Source organism: Manduca sexta, chromosome 18 (assembly GCF_014839805.1).
Source record: "Manduca sexta isolate Smith_Timp_Sample1 chromosome 18, JHU_Msex_v1.0, whole genome shotgun sequence".
In the NCBI taxonomy this organism is placed as follows: Eukaryota; Metazoa; Arthropoda; class Insecta; order Lepidoptera; family Sphingidae; genus Manduca; species Manduca sexta.
The window spans coordinates 10,931,219-10,951,348 of NC_051132.1; the positions used below are offsets into that span (position 1 = coordinate 10,931,219).

At 37.9% G+C, this 20,130-nt stretch overlaps 8 protein-coding genes across 8 annotated transcripts; 3 read left to right on the forward strand and 5 right to left on the reverse strand.

Moving 5' to 3' along the window:
* Nucleotides 1-1,746: 1,746 nt before the first annotated feature.
* On the reverse strand, nt 1,747-2,665 carry LOC119189706 (chorion class CA protein ERA.1-like). The gene is made up of 2 exons (XM_037440160.1): nt 2,567-2,665; nt 1,747-2,184 (listed from the first exon to the last, which is right to left on the reverse strand). Exons 1-2 carry the CDS (start codon nt 2,615-2,617, stop codon nt 1,813-1,815), a joined length of 423 nt encoding a protein of 140 aa, XP_037296057.1. The 5' UTR covers nt 2,618-2,665; the 3' UTR covers nt 1,747-1,812.
* A 168-nt stretch (nt 2,666-2,833) lies between these two features.
* Nucleotides 2,834-3,709, forward strand: LOC115441612 (chorion class B protein PC10). Its single transcript, XM_030166473.2, has 2 exons — nt 2,834-2,941; nt 3,068-3,709. Exons 1-2 carry the CDS (start codon nt 2,894-2,896, stop codon nt 3,602-3,604), a joined length of 585 nt encoding a protein of 194 aa, XP_030022333.1. The 5' UTR covers nt 2,834-2,893; the 3' UTR covers nt 3,605-3,709.
* Nucleotides 3,710-5,354: 1,645 nt separating this feature from the next.
* Nucleotides 5,355-6,462, reverse strand: LOC119189699 (chorion class CA protein ERA.1-like). The gene is made up of 2 exons (XM_037440141.1): nt 6,369-6,462; nt 5,355-5,885 (listed from the first exon to the last, which is right to left on the reverse strand). Exons 1-2 carry the CDS (start codon nt 6,417-6,419, stop codon nt 5,454-5,456), a joined length of 483 nt encoding a protein of 160 aa, XP_037296038.1. The 5' UTR covers nt 6,420-6,462; the 3' UTR covers nt 5,355-5,453.
* A 327-nt stretch (nt 6,463-6,789) lies between these two features.
* On the forward strand, nt 6,790-7,807 carry LOC115441610 (chorion class B protein B.L1). Its single transcript, XM_030166471.2, has 2 exons — nt 6,790-6,926; nt 7,004-7,807. The coding sequence occupies exons 1-2, from the start codon at nt 6,825-6,827 to the stop codon at nt 7,544-7,546; spliced, it is 645 nt and encodes a 214-aa protein (XP_030022331.2). The 5' UTR covers nt 6,790-6,824; the 3' UTR covers nt 7,547-7,807.
* A 1,281-nt stretch (nt 7,808-9,088) lies between these two features.
* LOC119189707 (chorion class CB protein PC404-like) lies at nt 9,089-10,133 on the reverse strand. Its single transcript, XM_037440161.1, has 2 exons — nt 10,044-10,133; nt 9,089-9,757 (listed from the first exon to the last, which is right to left on the reverse strand). The coding sequence occupies exons 1-2, from the start codon at nt 10,092-10,094 to the stop codon at nt 9,131-9,133; spliced, it is 678 nt and encodes a 225-aa protein (XP_037296058.1). The 5' UTR covers nt 10,095-10,133; the 3' UTR covers nt 9,089-9,130.
* A 3,417-nt stretch (nt 10,134-13,550) lies between these two features.
* Nucleotides 13,551-14,588, reverse strand: LOC119189745 (chorion class CB protein PC404-like). The gene is made up of 2 exons (XM_037440275.1): nt 14,371-14,588; nt 13,551-14,148 (listed from the first exon to the last, which is right to left on the reverse strand). The coding sequence occupies exons 1-2, from the start codon at nt 14,419-14,421 to the stop codon at nt 13,615-13,617; spliced, it is 585 nt and encodes a 194-aa protein (XP_037296172.1). The 5' UTR covers nt 14,422-14,588; the 3' UTR covers nt 13,551-13,614.
* A 2,938-nt stretch (nt 14,589-17,526) lies between these two features.
* Nucleotides 17,527-18,451, reverse strand: LOC115441613 (chorion class B protein PC10-like). The gene is made up of 2 exons (XM_030166474.2): nt 18,344-18,451; nt 17,527-18,115 (listed from the first exon to the last, which is right to left on the reverse strand). The coding sequence occupies exons 1-2, from the start codon at nt 18,389-18,391 to the stop codon at nt 17,579-17,581; spliced, it is 585 nt and encodes a 194-aa protein (XP_030022334.2). The 5' UTR covers nt 18,392-18,451; the 3' UTR covers nt 17,527-17,578.
* A 164-nt stretch (nt 18,452-18,615) lies between these two features.
* On the forward strand, nt 18,616-19,318 carry LOC119189746 (chorion class CA protein ERA.1-like). Its single transcript, XM_037440276.1, has 2 exons — nt 18,616-18,755; nt 18,888-19,318. The coding sequence occupies exons 1-2, from the start codon at nt 18,660-18,662 to the stop codon at nt 19,257-19,259; spliced, it is 468 nt and encodes a 155-aa protein (XP_037296173.1). The 5' UTR covers nt 18,616-18,659; the 3' UTR covers nt 19,260-19,318.
* Nucleotides 19,319-20,130: the final 812 nt, after the last annotated feature.

Here is a 20,130-nt window from a genome sequence, read left to right on the forward strand (position 1 = left end):
ATTTTTTTATCTAAGTCATAATAACAACCTACCTACAAAATAACGATATTGAAAGCCGAGGCATCATTACTAAAGTGTTAATACCCTACAATACTGACCGATCTCATCCTTGGTGTTTCATCGAAGCAGTAAATACATTTTTCTATAACCCTCTTAAAAGTACAGTCCCGTGCCATGTTATGTCCAGTAGTTAAACTGGCAACCATAAACCATGGTAGATACCCATTTTTCGCCATATATGTTCCATTCCATAATTGAATAGGATTCGGGTGCATCGCGGTTGCAGACGCAAACTTTTTTTTTTGCGTTTGGAGGACGAGACAAGATTTCCGTTCGCCTTATGGTAAGCGATACGACCGCCCATAAACAGTAGAAACACCATCCAACACCTTGAATTACAAAGAATTGTTTGGTATTCCACTACGCTCGCCATCATGAGACGTGAGATGTTAAGTCCCATTATGTCCAGTAGTTACACTGGCTACAATGTCCTTCAAACGGGAGCACAACAGTGACTAGACTCTGCTGCTTGGCGGCAGAATTGACATTGCGGTGATACCTATGAGTGACCTACCATAACTATGTACAATATGCGTAGCTTACCGCTATATTGTATCTGTAAAGTATTTTTAATCCTAGTAAACTACACGATTTTTAAGGATCTTTGACACGGGCGGAATTAAGAGCAAAAGCTAAAATAATAAAAAATATAATAATGGTAATTAGTCAGCCGCAAACACAGAATAATACATTATTAATACTGCCATAAAATACTTACGTAAGTCCTTAGTAAATATTTGCCTTCTACTTACTCAATTTATCCTCCAATAAACGCATAAGTGTATCTGTCATTTCACGAAGCAAGGGCAAAGGTTAGACATTGTTTGTTGTGTATGATTTATGGCTACATAGTAATAACGTATACGGTACAATACCGCGTAACTAACATTGGGAAATATTGCATAAGTGACGAAAATAGCCGAAGTAAGTGCGATGCTGCAAATAAAAAGCAAATGTCGCCATATTTTGCTTTAACTGTTCTGTGAAGAAAATGATACTTTACAGTTACGCGATATTTACAAATGCTAGATACGCCGTATTGAACAATTTCTTAGATGATAGGTTACTTTTATTCCGAGAAAACTACGCGATTTCTGAGGGCCCTTTAGCTAAAATAATAACTAAATTACGTACACTCAATGAGATCTATAACTAGATCTAACTATAACTAATACGAACTATAACTAGAGAGTAAATAATCTAGTTGTGAAACGCAAGGTTCTTTAGTTTCATTAAAGCATTCTGTAAAAGAGTTTTTAGAATTTCGTACTTCGAAAGGACCCTTACAGGATTACGTTGTTATCCGTCCGCCTATCTGTCTGTCAAGACCCTTTTTCTCAGGAATGCATAGAGATGTTGAAATTTATACGAAATATTCGATTATATTGTTTCTTTCAACTGTGAAAAAAATCTAACTTGAAGTCAATGCGATCAAAAGACTTGACCGTTTATGTCGCATATTTAGCGATTTTAAAAAGAATTCAAAACCTAAAGGGACCATTGACCTAAAATAGCGCATGTAAAGAAAAAATCGGAGAACCGTAAATTACTTATATGTTCTTTGATAACAAAAATATAGTTAGGACAAAATCCTCGGTGTACGAGTATATCTCGCATTTGTCCGTTTTTTTTTTATTAACAACAATTAGTTACTTTCTGGAAATATGAAAATTGAATAAAAATACGTTTTGCAGAGCGGTTATTTTTATTATAATATTATTATCAAGTCAATACGTCTGGTTCATTTATATCTTAGTAAGCGTAAGGGGCGCCGCAGCCGCAACCGCAACGTCCAGCGATGGACACAGCACCAGCGGCGAGAGCATCGCCTCCGAAACCGACGGCGCCAATGATGGGCACCTGTCCGGCGACAGCGGTGGTACCAGCCACGGGGAGCTCACCGGCGACGGCCACGTTACCGATGCCAGTGCCTCCGTAGGTGCCGACGGCGGGACCGGCCAGACCAGCCCAGCCGAGACCGGGGGCGGCGAGGGCGGGAGCACCGAAGGGAGCCAGGGCGGGACCAGCGAGAGCGGCACCGCAGGCGGGCACGCCAAGGGGAGCGATGGCGGGGCCGGCGATGGCCGGGCCCACGATGCCTCTGGCGCACATGCCGAAGGCGTTCTGCAGAAGAAATATAATTTTAATTTGATTTGATGAATTTTAGTGTAATTCTTGCAAAGATAATGTTAAATATTTAACATGCCACTTTTAAAAGCAAAAGGACTTAAAGCCTAATGCGTTTTACTTAAAAGTTACTATTAGTAATTAAGTTATGAAGATCCTAGCATTTCTGGTTAAGCGGTAAATTAAAAAAAAAGTAGGAACGGAGGATATAATTCCAGTGCATGTATAATAATAAGTCCACTGGTTTGTCACATAATATAGAAAATACTCTAAAAAGAAGATTCTTTAAAACGAAGTCGAATGTTATTTTCAGAATTAAGAGTTCCTATAAATTATACAAAAAGGTCTGAATAAGGAAAATCTTAAAATAAAAATATACCTGGACCAGGCAAGCCTGGATGCAGAGGACGAGGACGGCGAAGGTGTTCATGTTTGTTTGTAGATTTACAAGAAACTATGCTAAGTGACCTATATCTTTCAAGTTTTATACCTTCTATTCGTTATTACACAAGTCTCTTCTGCAATATTCCATCAGTGAACTTACGAAAATTTTTGTTACGATTTCTTGATATACATTTTGTAATAGAAGATACATACACAGACTTCAAAATATTTTCTGTCGTAAGAAGTTTGATAAAACCATACTTTTAGTATAAATTGTAGGACGCGATCCCTGCATAGTATTGTTGATTCGACACTTATAATAATGGCAGCCAAGCTTCTCCTTGTTTGCGTTTCTGCGCTCTTCGTTCAGGTATTTTAAAATATTTTATATCTTTAAAAACAGTATTCAATTCCGCCTTATAATTTTAATGTTATGGTGATAGTGATAATCTAATCAAATAAGAATAAATATTACATAAAAATATTATAATTTCAGTCCGCCATGAGCAACTGCCTCGGTCGCATTGGCGCTGGTCTCGGACCTTACGGCGCCGGCTGGGGCTATGACGGTCTCGCCTACGACGGCCTCGCATACGGCGCCGCCTGGCCCGCCGGCCGTCTCGGCTGCGGAGCCATCGGCCCCATTGGCGCCATCACCCCCGCCGCCGACCTTGCCGCCTCTTACGGCGGTGGCCTCCCCGTCGCTACCGGCTCCCCCATCGCCCCCACTGGTCTCGCCGTCGCCTCTGAGAACGTGTACGAGGGTCCCGTCGCCGTGGCCGGTAACCTGCCGTTCCTGGGTACCGTCGCTGTGGAGGGTGTGTTCCCGACCGCCGGTGCTGGTGCTGTCTCGTACGGCTGCGGCGACGGTGCCATCGGTATCACCGCTGAGGGTCCCATTGGAGCTTATGGTCCCGCTGCCATCGCCCCCGCCGGTATCGCCCCCGCCCTCGGCTATGGCGGTTTGGGTCTGGGTTACGGAGTCGGCTACGCTGGACGCCTCGGTGGATGCGGCTGCGGTGCTATCTACTGAAATCTTCTCACTAACGACTTTGATGTAAAATATAAATAATATATATAATAACCTTCAAGTGCAACCTTTGTTTGATTTAGCACTAATTAAACTTATAATATGAAATTACAGCATTAATAATACAACCCTTTTATATTATGTTTTGAGCTTACACTAATATTACCAAATGTTTCTTTGTTGTCGATAAACTATCTTTAATTAGACTTTTATACTAACTCTCAATCTAATTACCTTAAGGTTCTGCTTAGCTCAGTTTACCTAAAATATAAAGTTTATTTTCCAAAATATTAAGAGTAACATTTTGTTATATTTGGAGTATCTCAAAATTATATACAAACATTTATTTGGAACTTCATTATTACTGAAGAAACACCACTTTTACAGCAATTCTTTAAATTATGGCACTGTAATATTTTAAAACAGCTTATAATTTTTTTTTTTATAAGTATCCTGACTCCTGAGTGCAGATTTGTTAAATCTAATTGAACAACGTTTACAAAAATAAACCAACAAAAAATATGCTCATTGCTCACTATATATTATAATGTGTACTAGATTCGTCTTATAAATAAAAGCTTATGCCGGCAACTCCACCCGCGTGAAAATATTTTATAAAATTTATATTTAGATAAATGTTTTCGCCGCATAAAAAATGTATAACACCCAAGAATAATATAGCTTCCTATAAGTTAAAAAAGTTTTGAAATCGTTTTAGTAGCTCCTGAGATCAGCGCGTTCAAACAAAAAACAAACTCTTCAGCTTTATATATTTGTATAGATCAGTGGCAAAGGGTAAAATCTTCTGAAAGAGAACCCGAAACATCATATTATAAGTACTAATTTATTTATTTATTACAAATTAGAACAGATAAGCCAATTACACTAATTAAGTAAATAATAACATATAACTATATTAAATTTGGATAGTAATAATAATAATAAGCATAAATGTGGCTGAAGATCGTTGTAATGATAATTTGATTTTATATAAATTACGCAAGAGAAGCCTGCAGAAATCGGGTTATATGGACCTTTCGACACTAATATAAATATGAAACTCAATTGTAAGGGAAAGGATTCGTTTTTAAATCAGCGTTCAACTATAAAATGTATTTAAAAATTTATCTCATCATAACTCTATTTAATTTATCTACTGACATCTGGAACTGGTTCTATAATTTCTGATATTGCAGAGAGCTCAATTATATACACCTGTTACATCAAACTCTTTCCTCAGGAAAAGGTTATCTAAATTTGTGGTATGCCTAATGCAAGAATTCAAAGACTGTATATAACACATAGTAGGGAGAAGTTTCAATTTGAATCTTATGTCATAGATAATTAGATATGATATGATTTTTTTCTAGAGCTAAGCTAAAAATATTATCTTGTAACAAATAGATTAAATATTGCCCCATATTCCCTCCGGTCGCTAAGTCATTAACTTTGTAAAACCTTGTATAGTAGCCACTAGGTATTCAATCAATGGAAATCAATATTTCGTGAAAGGATTTATTAGCCTAAAATCAAATTGCCATAATTAGATTGTTTATCTTACAGAGATAATGCTTTACAATGATAAATCTTTGGCTTCTCTAATGAAATCATAATTTTCTTAAGAATCGTATTCATCTCAAAATGTATTATTTTGGAAATCTAATGATACAATATAATAAACAAGATTACCATTACTCATAGAAAAAATCAAAATATTATTTTGCAATTCAATCAGAATGCGTCATCCGCTCTAAAATATATACACGTTACATTGAAAATTTTTATCTCTTCCTTTAATAAAACAAAAAAAAATAATAGATTCAAAATATTTTATTATCTAAATTAATTAAATTTAATACAAGAAGGAACCACCGCATCCACATCCACACCCACAGGTTGCGGTGATAGTAACTCGACCAGCAGCAGGTGCGGTTCCACCAAACTGCACAGCACCTATAATTGGAACTTGACCACCAAGCGCTGTGCTCCCAGCGACCGGAAGATCACCAGCCATAGCTAAATTACCAGCACCGGCACCTCCGTAGCCTCCCATAGCGGGACCAGCCCATCCACCCCAGCCTGGGCCAAACCAACCGCCGTAACCGGGATATCCATAGCCGTACCCACCGAAGCCAGCCCAGCTTGGCCCGTAACCCCAACTGTCGCAACCATAGGGCCCGATGGCAGGTCCTGCTAATCCCAAAGTAGGGGCTGCGATAGTGAGCGCTGGTGATGCAATGCCAAGCACTGGAGCGGCAATGTCGAAACATTGGCTATAGGCGTGCTGAAAAGAGAAAACTAAAATCAAAAAATATAATCATGATACGTCAACAATGGATAAACCTTTTGTATTGTTCATAAATTATAGGAAGTAGTAATTTTAAGATGTTTATTATCATCCCTAAGTCTAGTCTTTGTAATTTCTTCCAAAATATAAAGTGTCACATGTATTTTACATCTTCCTCGGCTTCAAATTTCAAACTCAAAACAGTCAGCCTTTAATTAGGAAATGCCCCACAATATTTTACTCGAATACACGATTAACGTATAGATAAAATATTTTGTCAATGTGTTAACATATAGATAAAAAAATGTAGTTATATTTCTCTTTATTAACAAATAAATTATTACCACAAGGCAATTCCGCGGCATATAGTTAGTGTAAAATATAAAGAACAGAAAATTTGAATCACTTTCTTCAACTATCAGTATTACATCATAGGTAACTCGCGATAAACCTATTACCATGCAATTTGGAAATTCTTACCTGAATGTAACACGCTTGAATCAATAGGAAAAAAACACCGACCGTCAGCATTTTTATGAATTTCTCTACACAGAATGAAATAAACACTTTTTTCGGTCATTTTATATTAAATTGTATTACGCCACATCATATAGCGAAAGTTGCGAAAGCACATAAAAATTATAAATTTTAGCCAAACTGTGGAATTTCCATCACTTCAGAGGGTAATTAAGACTAGAAACAGCGTATTACAAAATATTATATTCTAACACTATCAAAAACCCATTCTAAGGTTACTAAACCAATATTATTTCGTAATTAAATAATATTTTATTCAATTTATCAGGGTTATGACCCAATTGTACATGTCCCTCGTAACCTAAATATGGTCTTGCGAAACGCACCCTTGTAACAACCTTGGTAATTGTGTCTGAAACGTGTTAAGATGATAATATTCTATAGTATAAAACGAATACAATGAATCTGCGACGCCATTTTCGAGTCAGAACTCAATCAGCGACTTGTAAAATGGTCTCTAAAGCTCTTTTCTTGCTAAGCGTCCAGACGCTCCTAATCAAGGTAGTTATCTATTGAGACATCAAATATTTCATACTTTCCGTTGCATAAGTTATTAACAAAGAATTTTTTGATTGCAGTGCGCGCTGAGCCAATGTTTTGGCCGTGGATTCTACGGCGCTGGACTGGGCAGCCCTTACGGTTTCGGATTTGGAGGTTATGATGGTTGGGGCTACGGTGGGTGGGGATACGGAGGTTACCCGGCTGCCGGATGGGCCGGTGGATGGGGTGCAGGCCTGGGCTTCGGTGGCTGGGGCTTGGGTGGTTGCGGCGGATACGGTGGTTTCGGGGGTTTTGGTGGCATTGGTCCCGGAATCGCTCCAGCTACTGGTCTTGCTGGATCCTTCGGCGGTGGTCTAGCCGTCACTAGTGCTTCTCCTATCGCCCCCACTGGCCTCGTTGTAACCTCGGAGAACGCGATCGAAGGTGCTGTCGCTGTTGCTGGCAACCTTCCATTCTTGGGTGCTGTTGCTACTGATGGTGCCTTCCCTAGTGCCGGCGCTGGTGCTGTGGCTTACGGCTGTGGAGACGGCGCTGTTGGCATTGCTGCCGAGGCCCCTGTGGCGGGTTTCGTCGGCCCTGCCATCGGGTACGCGGGAGGATGCGGCTGCGGTGTTTACTAATCTTCGATTCAACCTGGCGATTTAATCTCAAAAGAACATCCGTTTCGGCAATTTTGTGAAAAATATAATTGGCTGTAAATGTGTATTCAAAAAATTATATTGTCACCTTTTGAGAATAAAGTTGTGAACATTGATCAAATTCAAAATGCGTCTGTGATTTTTGTTGTAAGTAATAAATACAATGGATTGTCTCTCTTAAATTTAGTTACAAACATAACTGTTTAAATGTAATATATGGAATAATAAATTCATCACAAAGCAGTAACGTTCTCAAGCATAAGTTCTAATTCGCAATAAAATTTTATTACAGTAGGTTATTACTTAAATCTGGGTTCGTTCTCTTTATAAATAATAAAGCATTTAAAGATATAGCTTATTTGATATGTCATTACCCTGTGGCTAATCGATGATCTGAATACAAACAAAAAATGTTTGGGCTTGAAACACACATAATAACGAAAGGAATGTAGGATTGGCACGCTGCTTGTTGTTGATAGAACGTTCAACAAAATCTTTAGAATTTCGCTATAGTATTGATATCTATATATTATATAAAAATGAATCCCTATTTCCCTAGGTGACGCCATCACGCGTGAACGGCTGGACCGATTTCACTTCTTTTTTGTTGTGTTTGTTGTTGTCCTATGAAAGAAAAAATTCAAAAATTTTGCGGAAAATCAGAAAATTTAAGAAAACTTAACGAAAATATTCATTTTATATAACTGTCAATTGTTTGAAATAACAGTCAGCGATTGACAGAATTCGCGCTGCAAATTCATAGTTAAGACGGGACGTCTGTCGGGTCAACTAGTTATATTATAAAAACATCAGTCTTCCGCTGTTACGACTGCTGTAATGTTGGAACTCTAGTCTGAATTCACATTTCACCAACATTTCTGATTGTTGGTGTAAATTGTTGTCTTATACTAATTCACAAATCGCCTAAACATCATAAAAAGAATATTCTAAGTTGAACTCACTAACCAACAGCTCTAGAAATAACGAAACTTAACAAAATCAAAGATGTATCAACACTGGTATATAACGAATTATTAATATGAAATAACCAACGTTGATGACTTCTTTCAAACTATTCTGGTTACTTTTCTTCTATGTTAAATCACTTATTTCTAATACAAGTTCAGTCAGCTATGATTTTTTATAGAATTTATATTTATTGTACCTGATCTCTACTACTTATTTTATGAATACAGTCTAACACTCAAACGTCGTTACATTACTGTAGATTTATGAAAAAGACTAACATACCTAATATGTACATTGAATTCGATTCGTTGTATTATTCTTGATAATAGTTATATTATTCATGATAATAATTCAATAAACCAAATGGTATTATAGTAATTTAACTCATGAAGACGTTTGATATTACTGGTAATCAATTTCTATTTAGTAATCTCTTCTTTTCATCTTTCCAATATTTAATTCTCTTTTTCATGTTGTACCTTCCTTATTGAGGAAATTATTTGATACAATAAGAATAAGTAATTAGAATGAAATAAAATGAAAATAAACAATAAAATCATTTAACATATTTTATTATAAAAAACATAAACATCTTAATCAATAGTAAGCTCCATAACCACAACCTCCAATAGGTCCGTAGCCCAGACCATCGACCACGGGTCCATAACCATAAGGTCCCACGGCGGCGTATTCAAATGGGGCCATGGCGGTCGCCATGATAGGCTCCATAATCGGACCCACAGCGGGTCCCATGGGAATCTCGGCGACTATACCAAGACCACCATCACCGCAACCATAGGAAACAGCACCGGATCCAGCAGTGGGGAACTCTCCGGCCATAGAGACAGCACTCAAGAATGGGAGCTGACCAGCAACTGATACCACACCTTCAATTACGTTTTCTGATACGATGGACAAGCCTGCTGGCGGCATGGGTGATCCAGCAGCGATGGGGAGAGGCCCACCATATCCATATCCGGCACCGAATCCTGGAGCCGTAGCAGGGCCAAATGGCCCCAAACCTAATGGAGCTCCACAGCCCATTCCAGGCCAAGTGGGACCGTAAGGCATGTCGAATGGCGCAAGAGGGAAAGCATCATAAGGTCCCATTCCATAAGCATCGAACGGTGCCAGACCTAATCCATCGTAGGCCAGGCCGTCGAATCCAAAGCCAGGTCCGTAGGGCCCGGGGAAACCAGCGCCAATACACTGGCTCAGGACAGCCTGAAAAACAACAGGAATCAATATTGCTCCAATATGAAAATACACGAGTTTTGTTATAGAAGGAGGAGTAATAAAAATATATTATATTTAAAAAAATATATAACATATTTTTGAGTTTAACATTGAATTTATAAGCTGATCTATATAAATAAAGTCATCCCTTCTTTACCGCCACCATGTACAATCTACTTATGAATGCAACGTAAATAAAGCAAGAAGAGATTATTTACGCAGAAAAAATAATTAATTGGCTATTTAATAAAAACACAATCAACTTAAAACTAACCTTTGAAAGGACAGCTTGAATGAACAAAACGAAAAAGATTTTAGCTGCCATTTTCGACCTTATTCCCTCTATACAACTTAACACCTTAGAAGGATATGATACCCTCGCAGAACCATCACCAATTTATATTCAAATTTGAATTACAATTACAGCAACATTCCATTCCGATAGATTACATTACGTGTGGAAATTGATAAATTATCAATTAATATTACTAACTGCATTACCTAATTTAATTAATGCAACCTAATGTTATATAATAAAGGTCAAATTTATTATGTCATCAACTTTTTAAAAATAAACTATATCCCTACATATTATAAAACAAAGTCCCTTATCTACCGAAAAGATTTTCAAACTATTTCCATTAATACGATGGAAAAAAATGGAATATTATATACTTTACTACCTACGCCTAGAAGGTGCGGGTCATAGGTTCATTGATAAAATTAAAATATTAGGTTTTTGGTTGATGGTGGGTTTTTATTCCTATCCCAAAATGCCAGCAATGCATCAATAATTTCGCTAGTATTATTGTTGTTTATGGGGAGCGATAACTTACTTAAAAGTGACTGACTTTCTCATTAGATATGTGTCAAGTATTCCATAAATACAAAAGTAAATTTTAATATAACAATTACTTTATCCTATAAATTACTTTCACTTTTTAAACATTTGAGCTATTTAAACAAGCTATGAGAAATGGCACACGCAGGGTCAATTTAAATACATATTTAATATGGGACCGTAACATTTCTCGTTCATGTCTCTGTCATTTTTTTTGACATTTAGCTTACTTTTTGACATTTAGGATACTTATTTCCAGTTTGTTAGGATACTGAAGCTACTCTGATTAAAATTAAAAGAAATATCACGAACTATAAAAACACTTTCACAAATATTTCACCAACCAACCGACCAGTACGACTATCAACGCTCAGTGTTTTTACAGCAAAAAGTGACACAAATTCCCTCACAAAATTATTTTTATGCTAACAAGTTATTATGTATCTTCCATAATATAAGTAGTCCAGTTGATAGATAGATAGACTGCCTCGGTGGCGTAGTTGTACTGCATGCGCGGTACGACAGCGCTCTGAGGTCCTGGTTTCGAATCTCGGGTCGGGCAAAATGATATTTGGGTTTTTCTGCTCAGTATCAGCCCGAAGTCTGGAATTTACGTCCGATATGGCGATAGGCTCGCCCCCTATCACATTATGGGACGGAACACACTTAGCGAAAAGTAATCCAGCTGATACTACAACATAGCTACTTTGGCCATGGACACACTATCCAGGTGTATCCGAAGTGTGGAAGTTAGAATTTTTTTTTTTTTATCTATTATTAATCAAATAAAATAGACTCATTTGGTCCATATTAATTCGATTCTTACCGGCTTCCCTTTACATAGGCTTTATGTAGAATCTAATTGTCTGTCACATAGATAACAATAAATAAAGTTGGTTTATGGTCAAGCCTCAATAGACGGCAACACTGTCGTTGCTTCTTCCTGTTCCGTTCCCTTCATGTTCAATGCCTTGCTCACAATAAAGTCGTTCCTGTACTATGTGGTTTCATTAAGTCTCCAACAAGTAAAACATTGTCATTACAACAATTTGCAGACCACATGTATGTATATTAGTACTTATATGTTGTGTTCTTTTGCTGACAATTTCATCTTTCGCCACTGGATACTTATATTTATGTTAGTAAATCATCGGTACGGCAGTTACCAATAATGTGACCTGTACTGCACTCTTCTTGGCGAAGCATGCAACTTACAGCATTGGTTCACATAGGCACAGTCTAGCCTATTTGTAAATATTTTCAATTTTACCGCCATTTTTTATTATTTTAGAATAGGGTACCGGACTCATTTTTGTTCTTTACTATTATCAAATATTTACATAATATAAATCAACAAGTTATAAGTCTTTGAATTTTGGTGGAAGGGGTAATTAACAAGAAACAGAAAAGAGACGAAATATACACATGTGACGTCATCGGGAATTACGACGCGTGCGAAAAAAAGAGATGAAGCGATATCCCCACATCGCGCCCACTTCTGCACATTACAATATTTTGAATATGAATTACTCGCTCATTTTTTAACCAATTTTTATGCAGTTTTCGCAGGAGTGCTTCTTTTTCGTATTATTAACCATTACATATAGAATAATGTACAAAATCAAGCGTAGGCCGGTCCTCTATTCTTCTAGGGTTTGTTAGAACCCATTGCAACTTTAGATAAATTATTTTTTCCATTCTTAACACTTATTAGACAGATTTAATATGATTAACTATAGTTTAAAATACATCGCGATTTAATACTTACAAATATCCGAAAAATCTTTAAAAAGGTATATTCCTATATTATTACTGTTTGTAGTACGAAAATAATAAACGTCAACAACTGTAGTGGATCAACCAACGCAATGAAAACCAAATATAGCTTATTCATTATACGCTTACATACTACAAGATACATAATATTAGGAAGATCCGATACGATCCAGTCTTTATGAATAGTTAAAGGATAACGAAGTTATGGAACTGCATAAGTCGAAAATGACGATGAGCATGCTGAGTGAGAATGCGTCACCGTAGAATGCTAAGGAATTCAATTTAAATCTACTAAAGAGTGTATTGTCAACTTAGATTAAGTAATTAGTACAATGAAGAATGAAGGCATTTTTATATTATAATCATTGTTTAATTTTTATTAGTTCATTATTTGGAAGCGCGGACAGATTCGGCCAAATTAATTTACACACAACACAACACACATAAAATATATATATAGTATGTATTCGAATATAAAATCTTTTCGGTGGGGGTAAAAGAAACTGTCAAATATTATTAAAAAAGAAGAATGACATTACTTTTTATTGAAGAAAAAACTACTATCGGAATCGGCAAAGAGAATTATAATTTATAAATCGGAACAAAAAGGGCGCCCGGGAGCATATGCATTAAGAAAAAGGAAATTGGGGTGAGTTTGTTTAGCTATATATTAGTATGTATGTATAAGACCACACAGGATTGAGAAGTCCGCACGTTGGCCGAAGAAAAATTTATGTATTACCATCTATTACATAACAATCATCGTCAAGGTCAGTTTCCTAAGCCCGACTTGACATGCTGTGTGCTATGTGTTTTGTTTTTTTCTTTATTGCAATGTAATTTAAATAATCAAGCTCTCTTGTTTTATTTTACTGATGTTTTACAATTAGGTTTATGATAATAATTAATACATATTTTTTTACTTCTCCTTTCGCGGTTTATAATTCTTATGTAGAATAATTTATTAAAATATAAATTATCCAGCTATAGCAAATACAAGGTAAAGGTTTCGTATAAAAGATGTTGGTTATTTAACTTCATGACTGACCAGAGGCGATCAACAAATTTACACTGCGTAACGGGCCTAGCTTACGCTACATTAGTCACGAAAGCCCAACATTACGTAATATAATAAGCAACTTTATAGGATAATGAAAAAACGAATCAATTTTATACAATTTATAATGTATATTCAACGTACAAAAATATTTAAAACTTAATTCTACATTCAGTATATGGCACCGCATCCGCATCCACCAAGAGGAGCTAATCCATTATAGGCAGCTGGCCCATAGCCGAAGGGTCCCAAACCTGGGCCGTAACCAAGAGCGGGACCTACAGCGGGTCCAGCAATGGGGGCCTCGGCAACAATACCAATGGCGCCATCTCCGCAGCCGTAAGATACAGCACCAGCACCCACGGAGGGGAACGCACCATCAGTAGCCACCGCGCCGAGGAAAGGCAACTGGCCGATGACAGCAAGGGTGCCCTCGATCGCGTTCTCAGAGGTCACGGAGAGACCGGTGGGAGCGATGGGAGAGACGCTGGTGATAGCGAGACCACCGCCGTAAGACGCAGCTAGTCCAGTAGCGGGAGCGATTCCTGCAAGACCTGGTCCCATAGGTCCAAGGCCTCCCCAAGCAGCTCCATAACCAAGAGCATCGAAGGGAGCCAAACCGTCGTATCCCCAGCCAGCACCGTAGGGACCAGGGAGTCCCATGCCGAAGACTGCTTCACGACCGATGCATTGACTTACAACGGACTGAAAATAAAATAAAAACTTATGTGATCCTTGTGTTCTGACGGCAATTTATTTGTAAAACCGGTGATGTTCTGATTTCGATCCTCAGCTTTTGCACTTTGCAGAGTTTTTAGACTTAGTTTTATCAACCATCGCTAACTTTATGGCACACTAAATATTTTTTTAGCTAATTTCGTACTACATTAACTTAGTATTACAAGAAAAAAATAAGTAATGCTATACCTGAAGCAGAACAGCTTGAGCGCACAATACAAGAATGGTTTTGGCGGCCATTTTTTTCGTTTGACTACAAGGTAGACTGACTGATGTAGAATGACTTTCTCCAAAACCTACTATTTTTTATATGGGTTGTTATCACTATTTGTGTACAAATGTGGAAATTTTACCATTTTAAAAATAAACGTAATCGATAATGTGAAATTATTGTGTAAAAACGTAATATGTATGAGCTAATGTTTTAGTTAATGTTATGAATATTTCAGATAAACATTTTATCATAATTATAATAACGAACTGTTGGGCTTAGTTTCGGCATGTGTTTACTAATTAAAATTTTAATTAGATAGGTATTTTTTATAAAATATTTTTTATTGTCTAATAATACAGGATAGCAGAGGAATGAAGTTCTACGGTATTTTTAAATAGCACACGTATCAATCCAAGACACAGTCCATCTATATGACAAACATCCAACTTCGTTCAGCCGTTCACTTATACAGTAATTCCCATATTTTAGACTTATAGCTTTTCGTCCTCACCGTTAAAAATCAAACTAGGTGCAAATCAGGCTTATACTCCACGGACAAATAAATCATATGAAAAACCTTTCCTCTGAACCTAACCTAAATAGTAGTGTTTTTTTATACAGTATTCTGTCAAATTTCAATGGCCATGCAACTGAGTTGAAGTTGTCATTCCTTGATGCTTGGCACACTAGGCGGACCCCCCCCCCTCCCCTCGTGCTGTGCCGCTATAATAGTCCTACAGCTTTAGAACGTTTCCGGTAAAAACAATTAAAAACAACTAGCAAAAAACAGAAATAAGCAAAACATTGAAAAAATTATACCCTTACTTAACTGTTGTAGCGTTCTCTTGAGCCATCTTCAAGATGCCAGTGCTATCTTTTTAAAAAATCTGATCAAAACTTCTAATATATCTGAAGTCAAAAAATTTACGGAACAAAAAGCCTAACATTAATCCAGGATATGTTTTATTCGTGTGTAAAACTTCATCCATATCCATAGAACTTTCTGCATTTACTTGTAACAAACATCCAAAAATATTCATAGATTTTCGCTTTTATAATATTAATAGTAGCATTATTATATACCGTATTACGGGCATTACCATGTCATTGTCATTATTTGTGACAATAAACACCTAGTAAGATCAGGGGGCCTTATTCCGTCTGCGGGCACATATCCGTTTTTTTGCAATACGGTATTCGACTATGTTTGATTTTGTGCGTTTTTTAATATGTAACACTAAATAATACAAACAATAAATCCTTTTGTGAAAACAGCATTAAAATTCGATAAGAAATTAAGCAGTAATTCAAATTTCAAATATTGCTACGTGCAAGAGTGCGCATGGCATGGAGTAGGGATATCGCTCCATCTCTTTCTTTCGCACACATTGTTATGCAAGCTGACATCACACGGAAATATTTCATCCCTTTTCTGTTTTTTGACACTCACCCCTGCTACCTAATTTCAATGGCTTATAATTTGTGAATTTTTCGTCAGATTTCAATGATTTCTTGTTTTAGAATTTATATGACGTACCTAGTTTATAAAAGTTATAAATAAAAATATTCAAGTACCCTATTATGCTAATCGAAGGACAACTTTGATAACAGTATAGGTAAATAGAGGATTTTTTGACTTTCTTACCTATGCGGTTATCGAAGCTGCCTTCGAATAGAATGCCCGTAATTGGAAAAATACGGTTTCGCCCTTATAGTCGGAATAGGGGCTCCGACCTTGTAATAATTTTCATGAACAGGAAAAGGATAATGAACAGAAATATTTTAGCAAGGAACTGAGGCCTTATCCTCTGAGAGAATATTCTTGTAAGTCGGCCGAGTTACGTCATCTTTGTGAAATTAGTGTATGTACGCCAATTTTTATTGTTATAAACGCGATGCGGTACGTTGTGAATGTGTTACGCACTGTTAACATAACGAGTGCATAGAAATAGTCCCCTGATGCTAATGATACTCTTTGACTATTATTTCTTTGTAATGCCATCGAATTGAAAAAAAAATGGAATTATTCATTACAGGATATAAAACATTTCACTTTTTTTCGTATTGCCGTTAAGTACAATATTAAAGCGCACAATATATTGTAATAACTATATAAATTATGTTTAATTTGCTACTAACGAAGTTTAAACTTAGTCATGAATGAGTCTTATTGGAATTTTCACACGGAATAGCATTTTTTTTGTAATTTGTTGCTGATGCATTACAGACTGTTTCGGTGGCGTAATTGTATTGTGTTAAAACTTATGCTGACTGCAGAGAATTTGGTGTAGAACCCCAGGTCGGGTGAAGAGACATTGAATTTTTCGCTCAGTGTCAACCCAGTCAGTCTTATGAATGATAAATGGGAATAAATGTTCAACAATAGACTTCCAAAATCGGAAGATTGACGAAGAAGAAGAAACGGGTATGTGCTCCCCCGTAACATGCGACCTAACATATATGACAATAGGTAGGTATGATAACATCTCGGTCGACACCTAAAAATGGAAAAGTTGTGATACTGTTTATATGCAGATACAGCACATCGCCTCATCAATGCGCATACAAAATAAATGCACTTGAATATTGTAATTTATCAATTCTCAAAGTGTCAGGCGCAGTAATATGCCACCTTATCCTTTGTAATTCAAAGTACTCAGGAGTATTGCTTATGTTTAGATTATATGCTTTATGTATTGATTTATTACCAAAGGTGAGCAATGCAAATTAAATGCTTAAACGTGTAGCATAGTCCCACGTATCTAGTGCTAGCAGTCCTGGATTTGTAAATAGGCTGTATAGGCCGCGGCTTATGGGCGGCAGCCTCTTAAGGGGCGGCAGATTTCAGAGGACGCTCACTCCATTTAATCATTCGTTTATTTAACTTTAGTGCTTTCCATAATAGAAACAAATGGAAAATTATTAAGTATTTTAGAAACCTACATACATACATAAACCTACCTACATGGTGCGTCAAAAATAAAGTGCCCTACATTCATAAAAAATATAAATCCGGCACTTGTGCTATTATTTCGTGGCACTGCTACTGTTCCTCTAGGCCGAAGGATATTAATGTGTATGTTAAATTACACAATTTAAATAGTTTATTAAATAGTAATGAAAAAAGAAAATTGTTTAAGACAGTTTTTATTTTGAATAGATTTAAGTCGCTTTGTGAGGTGTTCAGTAGATAGCACCGCAGCCGCATCCACCGAGGCGTCCAGCGTAGCCGACTCCGTAACCCAGACCCAAACCGCCATAGCCGAGGGCGGGGGCGATACCGGCGGGGGCGATGGCAGCGGGACCATAAGCTCCAATGGGACCCTCAGCGGTGATACCGATGGCACCGTCGCCGCAGCCGTACGAGACAGCACCAGCACCGGCGGTCGGGAACACACCCTCCACAGCGACGGTACCCAGGAACGGCAGGTTACCGGCCACGGCGACGGGACCCTCGTACACGTTCTCAGAGGCGACGGCGAGACCAGTGGGGGCGATGGGGGAGCCGGTAGCGACGGGGAGGCCACCGCCGTAGGAGGCGGCAAGGTCGGCAGCGGGGGCGATGGCGCCAATGGGACCGATGGCTCCGCAGCCGAGACGGCCGGCGGGCCAGGCGGCGCCGTATGCGAGGCCGTCGTAGGCGAGACCGTCGTAGCCCCAGCCGGCGCCGTAAGAACCGAGACCAGCGCCAATGCGACCGAGGCAGTTGCTCATGGCGGACTGTAAAACCAAATAAATGATTAACAATATTATATTGATTGTACGTTTATAATATTATAAGCAATCTAGTACATTGTATTTAATAGTGATATATATCCATATATCTAGCCTTATACTGGTATATGTTTATCTGTAATCATGTCTAAAAACATTTCCAAGACACTAAATTGAATAGAAATTTAATAACTACATATTTTATGAGTAATAATAATAAACAGCCTAAAATACCTGCACAAAAAGCGCAGAAGCGCAAATCAGAAGGATCTTAGCTGCCATAATTACAAAGTCGTTTTAACAATGATTGATGAAAAGCGAAAAAATGGCTTTTTATACACCACTAGTCTTGCACCAGTGTCCTATATTTCTGAAATGCTTTTTTATCTGTGAAATTACAGTATAAGTCACGAATTTGGATTTGTTGCTGTAAAAACGTGATAGTTCACTATCATTTATGAAGAAAGGCTAAAACTGTATTGAAGTCGTCCTATCAGAGCTGCAGCCTGATGAAACACAGTTGTAGTGTACTATAAATATACGCATTATTATGGCGTATAATCATTCTGGATTCATCATTCAGTCCATAACAAAAATGAACAGCTTCGTTGTCCTCTTCTTCTGCATCCAGGCTTGCCTGGTCCAGGTAAAAATAATAATTCAATATTTTATATCATAGAATTAATCTTATGCATTAAGCAGTAACAGAATATATTTTTCTACTCGGTTACTGAAATTAAATTTGTAACACATATTAAAATTATTGTGTATTTTACAGAACGCCTTCGCCATGTGCGCCAGAGGCATCGTGGGCCCGGCCATCGCCGGCCCCGCTATCGCTCCCCTTGGCGTGCCCGCCTGCGGTGCCGCTCTCGCTGGTCCCGCCCTGGCTCCCTTCGGCGCCCCCGCCCTCGCCGCCCCCGGTCTCGGCTGGGCTGGTCTGGCCGGTCCCGCCGTCGGCACCTACGGAGGCACTGGCATCGGTAACGTGGCCGTCGCCGGTGAGCTCCCCGTGGCTGGTACCACCGCTGTCGCCGGACAGGTGCCCATCATCGGCGCCGTCGGTTTCGGAGGCGATGCTCTCGCCGCTGGTGCTGTGTCGATCGCTGGACGTTGCGGTTGCGGCTGCGGCGCTCCCTACGTTTACTAAATTACAAATATTGTTTGATTGATTTAAAATGAAGTAATAAAATTAATTGCATACTACAATTTTTTTATTATTACTATTCGGATACATCAAGACCTTATAATTAGTTTTTGGTTCATAATATTAAGTTGTTCATTTCCGGTTTTGAAAGTCACACGTCCTAAAAAACGATTGATGGACAAATTTTGTTCGTAAATAATATCGAAACGAATTAATTATATAGGTATAGTATCCAATTATTGTTTTGTGTTTTTATTAAGAATAAATGTAATAAAATACTAGTATTCGAAAGTAATCATAAAGAAGCTGGTCACTAAAGAAGTATAATAGAACACAAATCAGCGACTTTGAAAATTATTTTCTGTCTGTCTGTTTGATAGCGCACATCTCCGAAAGTACTAATCGGATTGTCACGTAGTTTCCACATGTAGATAGATTATAAATGGGAACAGAGTATAGCCTTTGTTTCGTTAAAATTTGATATTAGAAAAAGTTATTGTACCACCGGCAAGATTCCACAACCATCTATTCAAAAATCACATCCACTCTCTCACGCTTTATCCCCAAAGGGGTAGCCAGAGGCGCAACTGGTGCACCCACATTCCGTCCCATGAAGCGATAGATATCGAACACAAATTCCAGGCTCCGGTATGACACTGAGTAAAAACTAATATCACTGTCCGATGATTGAACCCTAGACCTCAGCACCGCAGTCGTACCGTAACTACGCCACCCAGGCAAAAAATAAAAAATCTTTTAAAATTCCATTAGTTCCCTCAAGAAGAAATTAACCAGATAAAAAATAGCCTATAACTTGATCCAAGACACGGTCTGGCTGCCAAATTTCATCAAAATCCGTTCAACTGTTTTTGCA